At 40.8% G+C, this 13,853-nt stretch overlaps 1 protein-coding gene across 2 annotated transcripts in view; it reads left to right on the top strand.

The window, feature by feature from the left end:
- Nucleotides 1–13,853, top strand: part of ATAD2B (ATPase family AAA domain containing 2B) — a 101,339-nt gene that overhangs the window by 54,352 nt on the left and 33,134 nt on the right. For both annotated transcript variants that reach the window (XM_084826504.1, XM_084826505.1), the window contains exons 17-19: nt 5,054–5,186; nt 7,456–7,642; nt 10,513–10,698. In XM_084826504.1, the coding sequence (XP_084682630.1) occupies nt 5,054–5,186; nt 7,456–7,642; nt 10,513–10,698 (506 nt within the window). The remainder of the gene's footprint in view (nt 1–5,053; nt 5,187–7,455; nt 7,643–10,512; nt 10,699–13,853) is intronic.

The following is a 13,853-nucleotide window of genomic DNA, read 5'->3' on the forward strand; positions in this document are numbered from 1 at the left end:
AACATACTTAGCTGAGCTGAAAGCTGTGTGTGCCCAAGCGGATACCTTGTATTAGCTGTTGTCATCAGCTATATCTTTATACATTTAAAATATTTAGTGTGCAGTCCTATGGGGCTAGGCAGCCACCTCTGACCTCCGAAGTGACCGCCTATCCAATGCAGGGCAGGAGAAGCATGGAGAGGATTGTTCCCTCTGCACTTCTCCTGCCCTGCATTTGCGGCTAGACAGCTGATTCCAGCTGTCTAGCCTGGGAAGGCAGAGCGGGGGAGGAGGCTGCTGGACGGCACATAGGATGTGTTGTACTGGCATTTCCGCTTTCCCCGACCTGGAACACCCCCGGAAAGCCCCGTTTTGGCTGCTCCACACTCTTCTTCTGCACAGAGCATGGGGCCGTTCCATGCTGCCTGTGAGACAGTGTGGAAGTGGGGGAAAGTCAGTTCTCTGGGAACTGACCTCGGAGCGTGGGCTCTGAGGTCAGTTCCTGGAAAACCAGATATCCTATGGCTGTCTAGCCGCTGACTAGCGGCCATAGGATTGCTCCCTTGATCATTTATTTACTACATTTATCTACCTTTTATATAGCGCTTTATCATGCTAGTACACTGTCATAATAGTATAAACAATTTTATTGTAGTAGTACACTGCTGTAGTAATGTACTGTAGTTGTATATGCTATAGTACTGTATAATTTAAATTACATATGCTAATATAATAGCATATGCTATTATAATAAATTCATTGTAGACTTATAGTGTTGGATCCAGACATACTGCTCTGTGGATGTTCCCATTTACAGAAGTGAATCCGATCCAGTGGATGTTCCCACTCTGTGCACTAGATGCTCCTATGAGCAGAAAGGTGGGGAGGTAACTTTTGCTGATTTTCCTCTTCCCACTGCAGCTTCCAAAACCACCTCCCATGCTCCAAAGCAGATTGTCAGAGGTATAGATATCTGTACAGGAGAGGCACAGTCTACAAAAATTGCCGCTTCTATCCACAGGAGCATCCAGCCCATAGCATAAATCTTTTAGAGCAGTATACTATGAAATATTTTAATAATTTTTAAATTTTTGGAAGTTTACCAGTGGGATATAAATGTCACAGGTATTTAGTGCTTTAATTTGTTACATATTTCCTGGTGCTATTGATTATTTCTGTTTGACTTGCATTGCTTTGCATAATCTATTCTCAACAAACAGATAAACAACATGGGATGATGTATTTAGTCCATCTGAATGAGGGCTTGAAATATATATTTTACTGGAGAACATATGTCAACCACTAACATGTATTTTAAAGTTCCTTATGTAAAACTGATTCAGTGAAGAGTTTGGGTGGACCATGTTTAAATCCCTTCCTGGCCATAACAGGCCATGGGGTTTCTTGGGAGAGTCAGTATCTCCCAACCTAACCATCGTCATAGAGTCTTTAAAAGGATTCGGTAAAAATGGTACTTTAGAAATGCTAGATATTTCATTTATCTGTTCTGTAATAAATACCTCTGAGCTGTAGCGATAGGGCACTGAAATAAGTTTGCTTGCATGACTCTGGGACATGCTGGTCTTTGGAAGTAATACTTTTTTACCACTTTAAAAATCGAAGAGCTCATGTGTCTACGTAACTTACATTGTTTTAATTCTACTCTTAAATGGTGTTCCCTGTGGTCTCACATCCAATATTCTGATCTGCACCAAACATGCTCAGTTTCAGCAGTGGTGCAGTATACGATGGTCCTAGAACATTTACAGAACCTGTGATTAAGTAATATTTGGTCAAAGACTATTGGTAGTCCTACTGAGTGTATGATTCAAAATGTTTTATTTCTTTTTAATTACAGTCACCCTTTCTGCACCCTACTACAGACAGAGTGAAAGTTACTATCAGACTGCATTATTTGCCATGAACACAAGTTCTGTCGCTTATTTTGTTGAAAGGAAATTAAATAGCCAGATTTAAATTGATTGGCTCTTTGAAAGTCTTTTGAAGCTTGCTTCATTATTGAGTTCTTGATGGTTCATTTTTATCAGTTGCCCCCCCCCCCAAAGCATTGGATTGGATCCAGAATGTTCTTTCCACAAATGGAAGGCACTGGGATCCAGGGGAGGCTCCTGCTGAAATAAGTGGGCGAGGGGAAGACTGTTTTCACCTGTTCTCCCTGCACCTTTATGCTACCTCCTACACTGTTCTGGGAGGTTCCTTAACCCTCCACTGCAGCTTTTCAGGGGCTCCCCTCTTCTTTCAGTGGGAGTGTTCTGTGGGTGGAGTTCTACTTATGGGAACCCTAGATACTATCACTTGACATCCTAGTGAATTAACACTGAAAAGTAGCAAAATCTGCTTTTATGTATAGTGTTTTACACCACATATTGTGGGGGATGTTAGAATAAATAACTTAAATCAGTTATGTCTTTTTATTGAGTCTGTCCATCTGCTGGTTCAGAGAAAAGTGCCCTGCAATAAGCAACAACTTGGGAAGTCCTACTATAAATTCTAAACTTATTGATTGTGCCAGGACATACAGAATAGGATGTTTGTTTGTTTGTTTATTTATTGAATGAGTTACTCGCCCATCTGGCTGGTCACCCAGCCACTCTGGGCGATGTACAGCAATACAACAGTTTTAAAACAATAAAATTCTACTTTAAGACATATTTCTAAAAATACCCTAACCTACCCCAAATGCTTGCCTGAACAACCACATTTTTAATGCATGACGGAAGCTCATTAAATAGGGGGGCAGGGTGGAGTTCCCTAGGGAGGGAGTTCCACAGAGTGGGGGCCACCACAGAAAAGGCCCTCTCCCTCGTCCTTACCAGCCTAGCTGTCCTGGCTGATGGGACAGAGAGTAGGCTACCCGAGGCTGATCTTATTAAGTGGCCTGTGTGGTGTTGCTGGAGGCGCTCGTTAAGATAGGCTGGGCCAGAACCATATAGGGTTTTAAAGGTCAACACCTTGTGACCTTTAAACCAACACCTTGAATTTGGCCCGGAAAACAACTGGTAACCAATGCAACTCCTTCAGCACCGGAGTGATGTGATCACTCCAGTGGCTGCCTTTAATCAGGTGAGCTGCCACATTCTGTACCAGCTGCAGCTTCTGAACCGTCTTCAAGGGTAACCCCACGTAGAGTGCATTACAGTAGTCTAGACAAGAGGAGACCAGGGCATGTACTACTGATGGGAGCAGATGGTCGGGAAGGAAGGGGCGCAGCCGCCATATCAGATGGAGTTGGTAGAGCGCTGTCCGGCTCACAGCTGATATCTGAGGCCCCATGGACAGCTGGTAGTTTAAAATGACCCCTAGGCTGCAGACCTGGTCTTTCAAGGGTAGCTGTACCCCATTCAACACCAGGTCAACATCCCCCAACCTCTTGTCTCCCACCAAAAGTACTTTGGTCTTGTCAGGGTTCAGCTTCAGCTTATTCCTCCCCATCCAGCCACTCACTGTCTCCAGACATTTGGACAGGGATTCTGCGGCCAACCTTGGTGAAGATTTAAACGGGAGGTAGAGCTGCGTGTCATCTGCATATTGATGACACCTCACCCCAAACCTCCTGATGATAGCCCCCAGCGGCTTCACATAGATGTTAAATAGCATCGGGGAGAGGATGGAACCCTATGGCACCCTACAAGTGAGTGGCCATGGGTCCGAAACCTCCTCTCCCAGTGCTACCCTCTAGTACCTGCCAGAGAGGAAGGACCGGAACCACCGTAATACGGTGTCTCCAATGCCGAACCCCTCCAGGTGGTCCAGGAGGATACCGTGGTCAACGGTATCAAAAGCTGCTGAGAGGTCGAGGATAATAAGGAAGGAGCATTCACCCCTATCCACAGCCCTCCTCATATCATCCACCAAGGCTGTTTCTGTCCCATGCCCAGGCCTGAAACCCAATTGAAATGGATCTAGATAATCGGCTTCTTCCAAGTGTACCTTCAACTGCATCGCCACCACGCGCTCAGTCACCTTGCCCCAAAATGGCAGATTCGAAACTGGTGAAAGTTGTTCAAAACTTGGGGATCCAAGAGGGCTTTTTTAAAGAGCAGTCCTATCACTGCCTCCTTGAGAGGTGATAGCATCACTCCCTCCTCAAGAGAAGCATTCACCACCGCCCTGATCCCCTCACCCAACCTCTCTCTGCAGCTCATAATGAGCCAAGATGGGCAAGGATCCAGTAAGCAGGTGGTTGGCTTTACAGATGAGAGTGCCTTGTCCACTTCATCAGAAGGAAGAAGCTGGAACCCATCCCACAAAACTGGTTTGCCACAGGCTGCCTCTTGCTCACTAACTGTATCCATGGTGCACTTGGAACAGCCTCCTGGGACAGCACTCTGCAGACGCGATAGAGGCAGCATAATATTCCTTTTTTGCTGCCTTCACCGCTACATGATAGGCTGAAGATACAGCTTTAGCTTGTGTCTGATCATCTTTGGAGCGAGACTTCCGCCACCGGCACTCTAGCCGTCTCACCTCCTGTTTCAGAGCTCATAACTGATTGAACTGTGGAGCAGTCTGAGCCCTGTTCAGGGGGAGAGGGCATTTCGGAGCCACTCGATCTAATGCTCCGGTGATTGCGACATTCCACCCACCCACCAAGCTCTCGACCGAGTGGCTGTTTGCGTGCTCCAGAGAATCCCCAAGCACGTTCAGGAATGTTCTAATATAGCTTTAGATTATTGTCATGCAATTTGCTATATGAAACAAAAGCTGGCTGCACTGTGTCATCACCAAGACTATTCAGGAAAAAGTAAATGTGTCCCTTTGCATTTGGTAAATTTTTATGCTGTGCTGCACCATAAGCCATAATGTTTTCTCTAATTCTGTCCCATTGCTTCCATAAACACTCAGAATGTTTACTCCTGATGCAATATTATATCACAAAAATAATACATGCAGGGGAAAGAAAAATAAATGCCTGGAAAAAAAACTTTTCCTTCTGAGAGGATAATTTATTCTGAGTTCAAATTTAGAAGAATTTTTTTAGTATTAGGTTTTTTATATTTTCAAGAGGAGTCATTGTTTATGCATTAACAAACTCTTGATTTTGATTGAACAGATTCACTAAATCTAATTCTGGATGATAGTGAAGATGAAAATACTTCATCAATATTTGAGTCAAATTGCCAGTTAGGATCACCAAAGAAACAATTACCAGCTGCTGTACATAAACCTTACCTTCATTTTACAATGTAAGTACATGCTCTGATATCCTAATCATCAAGGTTTATATAGGCAAATCTGGCTGCATTGCCAACATAAGCTTATGATTTGTGACACTGCTCTGATACATAAATAAGTTGATATGCCTTGTCCTAACCATTTCTTTGTTCACATAGCACGTCTTGGGGTTGGGCCTTTGAGAATGAAAAGTATAGAGCCAAGCAACATTGACTCTATACATTATTGGTTGATGCTCATTGACAGCACTGAAAAATATATTGATGAACTTCATTCTAGTCTCCTGTGTTTATATCAGGAAGTGCTTGGGGGTATGTGTGCATGCGTGCGATGGGTTGGCGAGGACTTCCATGTTGAAACTGAGTATGTTTTTTCAGGAATGAGACTGCTCTGATGGTAAAGCTTTAAGGATAAGTACCTAAACTCTCTGTTATTATTTAAACAATTTCTTATTATGAATGTTTAGCTCATTTGCCTCTTTTTCAAAATGCTGTCACTTAAAATATTAAAGTCAAACTAACAAGGCAAAGAAGGTAAATGATAAATAAGGATAGTAATGTTTTGTAATCTTTAAACAACCAGGAGTAGTTGGAGTCCTTGGCTTTTATCCCAGTCTTGCTAGAAAGCTCCAATGTGCTTAAACAGAATTAGTACTCATTGATGTCAATGTTTCACACTGATAACTGGACATTTATTTTATAAAATTTATATAGCGCTTTTCATTTTTTTTAAAAAATCCTAAACCAGTTCACAAAATAGAATTGTAACAAAATACAATAAAACCAATCAGTAAAATAATACAACAGTAATATAGCTCATTCACAATAACCACTGTTAGCTCTCAGTACTAGCTGTCAGGAGAACACCAAGGCAAATTAACCTATGAAGTTGCTGGCAGCCTACCTGATCTCATTGGGGAGATCATTTCACATGGTGGGTGCTACAGTGGAGAAGGGCCTCATCTGTACCACAGCCAAGTGATCTTCAGTAGGTTGTGGTACAGTAACATAAAGGCCAAGGCAGCCTATATGGGAGAAGGTGGTCCCTCAGATATCATTGAATTCATCTTTCAAGTCTGTTGAATTCATGGTGGTCATGGGGTGAGTTTTCCTTTAATTTTTTGCATTAATCTGCCTGTTTAATTGCTTGTTTTAATTATAATTGCATTTTAGAACTATCACTAAATTTCTCTAGGTCAGGGGTAGGGAACAGGGTGTCTGTGGGCACTACTGTGCCTCTGGACACCTTTCTTGGCACTCACCAAGGTGCCCTACCCCTCCCACTAGTTTGTTTAATGCATTTTCTTACAAGCTGGTGGGATTGCTGTGAAATAGGTTTCTGTTGGTGCTGAAAACTGTGGGTTCAAAGGAGTGTGTTGAGGTTCAGACCCCACCTCTGCCTTGCGCTCAGTCTTTTGGGCAGGTTACTTGTCCTTTAGCATGTCTCCCATCTCCCATGGGAACCATTTTGTGGTGGTGCCCAGGACAGTTGATCAAATTATCAAATGTCCCCACAGCCCAGAAAGGGTGCCTACCCCTGCTGTAGGTAGCTGGTTCTAAAAAAACAAGTAGTGCTACAGAATGACCGGTCTTCGCTATTTCCCTCCCAACTATGTCCCAAATTTCTGTACATGTAGTACGTTACTAGACATAACAATATAGTTTAGGATACAATATCTCCATAATTTTAATTGCGTTATGCCATATACAAATTATACCTAATTTTTTGTAGTGGCATCAATGTACATGGCGACTTAACACCATGACATAAACAGAGAAGACACATTTTTGTTCAAAGAAATGTCCAAGCTAAATGCTGACCATAGAGAAGGTACCAGATATTTAAATTTCCCCGTGTGAGCCAGAACTGAACCAGTTTGTTACTTATATCACGCATTTAATGATCCAAATCCTTCCAAGGTGGCTTACAATTAAAAATCAAAATACGCTTAATAAAATTGCAATGAAATAATATTAAGAGTTTACTCATCAGGATCTTTCCTCAATGCTGTTGGTGTCAGTTGGCCCTGTGGGGCTGGGAACAGCCCGGCTGGAGCAGGCCTTGATGTCTTTGCCTGCCTCCCTTGCTCTCCTGTTCCTTCCCAGTTCAAGTGTGCCAGACTAATTTCCTAAACATTTATTGCTTGGGCTCTGTTGTTTTGTTAAAGCACCATTTATCTCTCCCACTATCAATCACTTACAGTAGTTAACAGTATAGTACAAATAGAAAAGATATGGTCAGCACACTTTAGATCTAAAGAAAATGCTACTTTTGTTGCAGGTCAGCTTACCACCAGCCCACCTCTTACAGGCCAAGGTTACTGCTTTCTGGAGAGAGGGATTCAGGTCAGACCTCACACCTTGCTCCAGCTGTATTGCACTCTCTTGAAAAAATTGCTGTACATAGATTAGATCTGCCAGCACTTTATTCGGTCAGTGCCAAGACCCCTGAAGAATCATGTGCTCAGGTTAGTCTGCATTTATATCCCCTTTGACCATTTATTCCACATACTGCATGTCAAGAGTCTCCCTTGTGTACTAGGGCCTTCAGCGTAACTTAAATCTAAATACTGAAACTTCCTTTCCAAGAACAGCAGGATTGCATGTTTAGGAGTCCTAGTGTTACAGATAGGGCCACTATGTAAAACAGAAGCAATGTCAGACACTGAAAAAAAAAACCTGGGGGTGGAGATGGGGAATCCTGTATGATCCCCCTTTCTTCCCCCAAGCTAAGTTCACAGAGTTATACAATAATATATCAATTAGTTTAAAAAGTGCCACAAGACACTTGTGCTACAACAGACTTCTCTGGCTAGTCCTGTGCAGGAGGTCCCACTTGCACCACTACTGGGAGGAAATATAGCCAGAAAGCCTCATTGAGCTACCTGCTACCAAGCAGAATTAGGACTTCTAAAGCACTTGACTTTGATAATTCAGATTTCTGGCTGACAGGTTGAAGAATGGTAAGCTGTCAATCAGGTTATCAACAGGGTTGTCACATATGGATTGGATCTAGACTTGCCCCTCTGTAGATGTGTAGGGAACCATGAACCAATGGAGGCTTCCCACTGGGATAACTGGGCAGAATGGTGATTTCCCCCCTTCCCCCACAGACTCCAGTGCAATTTCCTGCACTGTTGTGAAGAGACCCCCAACCCTCTGGAGCATCTTTTCAGGGGCTGCAGGGGGAAGGAGGAATCATTGAAAACTGCCTCCCTGCCCCCTTCTTACGCCTTGAATAGAACTCTACTGAGTGAAAGTCTGGATCCAACCCAATAATTTGGAACAGAAATATTTTGTATTGCACACAGCTGTACACCCCTAGGAAGGCTCTCATTGGGTCCTTGGAGTTGCTTTACTGTTTGTTCATCATAGCAGTCTCTAGTTCAATAGTAACGTATGATGAAAATAAGTGACATCATAAGGATAGAGATGAACAGAGTGACATTTTAGAAAGGTAGATAAGATAAGGTAGATTTAGACAAGGATTCTTCAGAGTATTAATTTAAAACAATCACCCCCAAGCTCTGTAGTTAAAAAGAGGTGGACAACTTGTGGTCTACTAGATGTTTTGGCCTACAGTTCCCATCAGCCCTAACAATATACTCAGTGGTAATGGATTATGGGAGCTGTAGGCCAAAACATCTGGAAGGCCTCAAGTTGTCCACCCCTGCTTTAGAGGTATGAATATTATTTTCAACTGTGACTGGGATGCCATCTGTTCAATTTCCTAGGATGTGTCTATGGGGAGATTTAGGATCATTCAGGACGAAGGCGGTGGGAGCCTCAGTCAGAAGGAAACTTCTTTGCTGATTCTTAAGTGTGACTTGAGAGCAGATGGGCCCTTTGTGCTATTGTAGTTTCTGGCTGACCTAGGTAGCATCTCCTTCAGATGGCTACGTCTTTTTGTAACCTACCTGTTGAAATTAGACTTTCCAGAAACGTCTAGTTAGCTTTGTATGACAAGACCAAAACCACGAAGAGTTTCTAAAACATGTTAGAAACCCTATTTAAAAGGTAGTCTGGCCTTTCCAAATGTTGTTTACAATTATGCTTTACTATGACATGTTCTGCTCTAAAGCCATGATTCTATTTGGAATAATTAAAATTTATTTAAAACACATAAGATGATGCAATGTATTGATATTATGGGAAAGTGCCACCATGTTATTTCTTCAGGACATTATTGGTGAGGTGTAAAGTGTCTCTTCATTAGTTTCAGTATTTTGAGATAAGGAGTGATATTTCAAAATTAATGGGAGGCCATTTTAAAGAATGCCACACATATTTTGAAAAATTCTATCTGGTGAAAAAGTGGGGAAATGATATTTAATGTCCTTGTGTAAGTTACCAATTTTTGTGATAGGTTATTACAGCAATGTTGCCATACAACAACTAAGGATGTTTTGAAGCAATAAAGACAGTATGTAAAAAATGCTTATATTCAAATTTAACTTTTTTAGTTAACAGTTTATTAGATTTTTTCATTTTCCAATATAATACCAACAGTAAACTCTCCTGCCCCCATTCATCCTCCCTCCTTTATATCATCCTGTATTTAAAGAGTCAGTGTCTCATGTCTATAAGTAAAATCATTAAGCAAAAATTGGATTTCTGTGTATTAATATACATAGAAAATAAATAAATAAAAAAATAAAAATAATATAAACAAAATAAACAAAATAAAGTAAAATAACCGGGTTATGTCAAGGATGTCTGCTGGTCAGCACTGATTTTGCAGTGAATCACATTCTATATATAATTCAAGAAAACTTCTGCATATTAATTGGAATTTATTTTCTTTTAGTAATTTGGTGTACTATACCTTTTCATTTGTTTGTTTGTTTGATTTGATTTGTACCTCAGATTTCTACCAAAAAATGGCATTCAATGCAGCTTACAGGCATAATTTCAAATTGTAGAAAACATTAAAATACAATAAAACATAACAGTACAGAATAAAAAATAAAACCAGCATCCAGCCCAACAGACCCACTTTCAGACCAAATGCCTTTTTGAATAAAGTAGTCTTTGCCTGCCAGCAGAAGGACAACAAAGAGGGAGCAACCCTAGCTTCTCTTGGGACGGAGTTCCACAGCCTGGGTGTGGCCACCGAGAAGGCCCTCTCTTGGGTCACCACCAAACGCACCTCTGAAGGTGGTGGTCTCAAAAAAAGGGCCTCTCTAGAAAGGCAGCTAAGGTCAATAGATTCTGAATCCAACTGTGTATAAGGGAGATGCTATTTAAAAAGTCACACTTTGCAAGTGTTATATGCTGTAGTTTTAATTGTGCCAGCCATTTTAATTTGCTTACTATCATCTTATTGGTTTCTAACTAGATCTTTCGTGAAGCGAGAAGAACACTACCAAGTATTGTTTACATGCCTCATATTGGCGATTGGTGGGAAGCTGTCAGTGAAACTGTGAGAGCTACATTTCTAACATTGCTGCAAGACATACCATCATTCTCACCTATATTTCTACTCTCTACCTCTGAAACCATGTATAGTGAACTTCCTGAAGAGGTGAGCATGAAGTGCTTTCTTGAGAAGCAAACAGGCATCATTTAAGGACTAATGAACCTAGAGAGCCCTACTATGTGAATGCAGAAACTTTCCCCAGCTTTCCTGATTTTGAGGGAAACCACCACCAGCATTACATGCATCTTTATAATTGAGGGAATTTAACAACCCTCTTGTAATATGATAATAATGGGCAATTGCAGGATGGGAAAAACAGGGGAAAACCTTCATTGCATGCAACTTTAGATTGGGGTAATGATTTTAAATTAATTTTAACTATCTGAAGCTGAGATTGAAAGATTAATTCTATCTAGATGATAACGATGATAATTTTATTTTTTTTAATTTATTTCATTTCTATACTGCCCAATAGCCGGAGCTCTCTGATAAATAATAAAAGAGCCTGAAACAAGAACATGTTTCCTGTTGGTAGCTTTTTCACCTTCTGTCAGTCTTCCTCCTTTGATGTCTTAGCTTTTTTGGTCTACCAGCCTTGAGTCCTCGCTCTTTGACTGCCAAACTAGTGTTGAATTAACTGAATAGCACCGAGGCTTGTCTTTGGCCCTTCTGTCTGCTCTTCCTCCTCATGATCCTTCTATGGGCATAACCAGTTGCTAGTTCCTGCTAGGGCTGACCTGAAATGACCTTCCCAATTTTGGCCCTCCGGTTGCAGGTGAAGTTGGGGTAGGATCCTTTTGGCATGTTTCGAAGTGGGGTGTATGTGAAAGTTTAGCATAATTCTGAAGCCAATCAGCTTACTCTAAGGAACTCATGGATAAGAAAAAATGCTCCCACCCCTCCCAAAGGGTTACCATCATGTCAAAACTGGTAGCAACCATGAAGAAGTGACTGAGGATGATTTGGGGGCTCCATTCATCATCTTTTCTGAATCCCCCCAATTTTTAGCTGAAAATTCTCTACAGAGAATTTTCAGTTCCATCTCAGTTTCCGGTTTTCCTTCTCTGTACCACAGTTATAGCTGAAATGCTTTCTAAGACTGGTTTAGAAAAAAAAGTCTTATTTTATACTTATCACTGGGATTCAAAGAACTACCCAGCTAGTTCTTTGTGGTCTGTGTACATGCGAACACATGGGGACCTATGTCGGTATAGAGCAGTATCTCAAACCTCTAGAGCAGAGCTTTCCAAACTTTTCATGTTGGTGACACACTTTTTAGACATGCATCATTTCGTGACATGGTAATTCAGTTTTACTAGCAAACCGGAGGTTAAACTAACCCGTTATAAGAGATACAGACACATACATAAATTGTAATAACGAAATGTATGGGGATACAACATACCTCATGAAAACCTTTCATTTATATTTTTAAAAATATATGATTTGTAAGATAACATACATCGTTGTCATTTATGAGTAACAGTATGTAAATATGTGCAAGAATTTTAAAAAGTTGAATAACACCAATAACTACTTACCATTTTAATGGGATGTATGAGGTTGATGGGATGAACACAGCTTTTCAATATTTCGTGGAATATTAGATAAAGACACTCGCATTTCGTCATCAAGCATTTTTAAGCTTCCACGTTTCAGTGTCTTTAAGTTTGCCATTGCTGAAAAGGATACTTCACAAATGTATGTAGTAGAAAACTGTAGAAGAATTTTTAACACTTTTTTAGCTATGTTTGGATGCATTTTTTAAATGCGAATCCAAAAGCTGTCTAAGTCACCCTGTTCATGCATCATTAACAGATTTCGATCATTTTTTATGTCAGCTAATTCTTCTTCAATAAGTGAAAAGTTCCTCATTGCAGTTGAAAGAAATGGATTTCTGATCCAATCATAGTCTTGGATTTCAACATTTGGGAAGTAATGATAAACTTTCTCTCCAAGCAATGTTAAATGGTCAACAATTAGCAACCTGATATCACATTTTAGCTGGCACTCAGCAGTTTTGGAAAACATTTCAAAATTTCCTTCTTTCACGTTCTTTTTCAAAATTGCTATTTTGTCTCTCATAGCACAGATTTTATCTACCGCTGTTAAGATATTTTCTCCTTTTCCTTGCATACTGGTGTTTATTTTATTTAAATGTTTAAATATGTCAGCAAGATATGCCAATTTTGTGCACCAAAGTTTGCTTTGAATTAGATCGCAGAATTCATTTTGCTCAAAAAGTTTAAGCATCCTTTCCCTCAATTCATATAGACGACAAAGCACTCGACCTCTTGAGAGCCAACGAACTTCTGTGTGCAGTAGAAGCTTTTTAAACTTTGCCCCCATGTCTTCACAAATATGAGCAAATCTTGATTGAAGAGGTCTACTTTTAATGTAATTGACCATTTGAAAGACTTTGTCCAAAACTTTTCTTAATTCATTTCCAATGGTTTGCGTGACTAGTGCTTCGTGATGTAAAAAGTAATTATAATTTTTTCATTCTCTTTCTTCGTTGTTGTTGTTGTTCAGTCGTTAAGTCGTGTCCGACTCTTCGTGACCCCATGGACCATAGCACGCCAGGCCTTCCTGTCCTGCGCTCTCTCCTGGAGTGTGCTCAAGTCCATATTCATTGCATCGGTGATGCTATCTAGCCATCTCATCCTCTGCCATCCCCTTCTCCTTTTGCCTTCAGTCTTTCCCAGCATCAGGGTCTTTTCCAGGGAGTTTTCTCTTCGCATTAGGTAGCCAAAATATTTGAGCTTCAGTTTCAGTATCTGTCCTTCCAATGAGCAGTCAGGGTTGATTTCCTTTAGGATTGACTGATTTGACCTCCTTGCAGTCCAGGGGACTCGTAAGAGTCTTCTCCAGCACCACAGTTCGAAAGCATCGATTCTTCGGCGCTCAGCCTTCCTTATAGTCCAGCTCTCACAGCCATACATTACTACTGGGAAAACCATAGCTTTGATTAGACGGACCTTTGTCGGCAAGGTGATGTCTCTGCTTCTTACTGTGCTGTCTAGCTTTTGTTGAACCAGCCATTAAGGGTGCACCATCTGTGCATATTCCTACACAATTTAACCATTGCAAATTATTTTCCTTCATGAAGCAATCTAAAGTTTTAAATATATCTTCACCTCTAGTTCTCATTGGAAGTTCTAGACAACACAAGAATTGCTCAATAATTCTGTCAGTATGAATGAAATGTATAAAAACCGATAATTGTGCTAACCCACTGACATCTGTTGCTTCATCTAATT

This window comes from Heloderma suspectum, chromosome 1 (genome assembly GCF_057233095.1).
Source record: "Heloderma suspectum isolate Gila_16-S chromosome 1, 16-S_ref, whole genome shotgun sequence".
NCBI lineage: Eukaryota > Metazoa > Chordata > Lepidosauria > Squamata > Helodermatidae > Heloderma > Heloderma suspectum.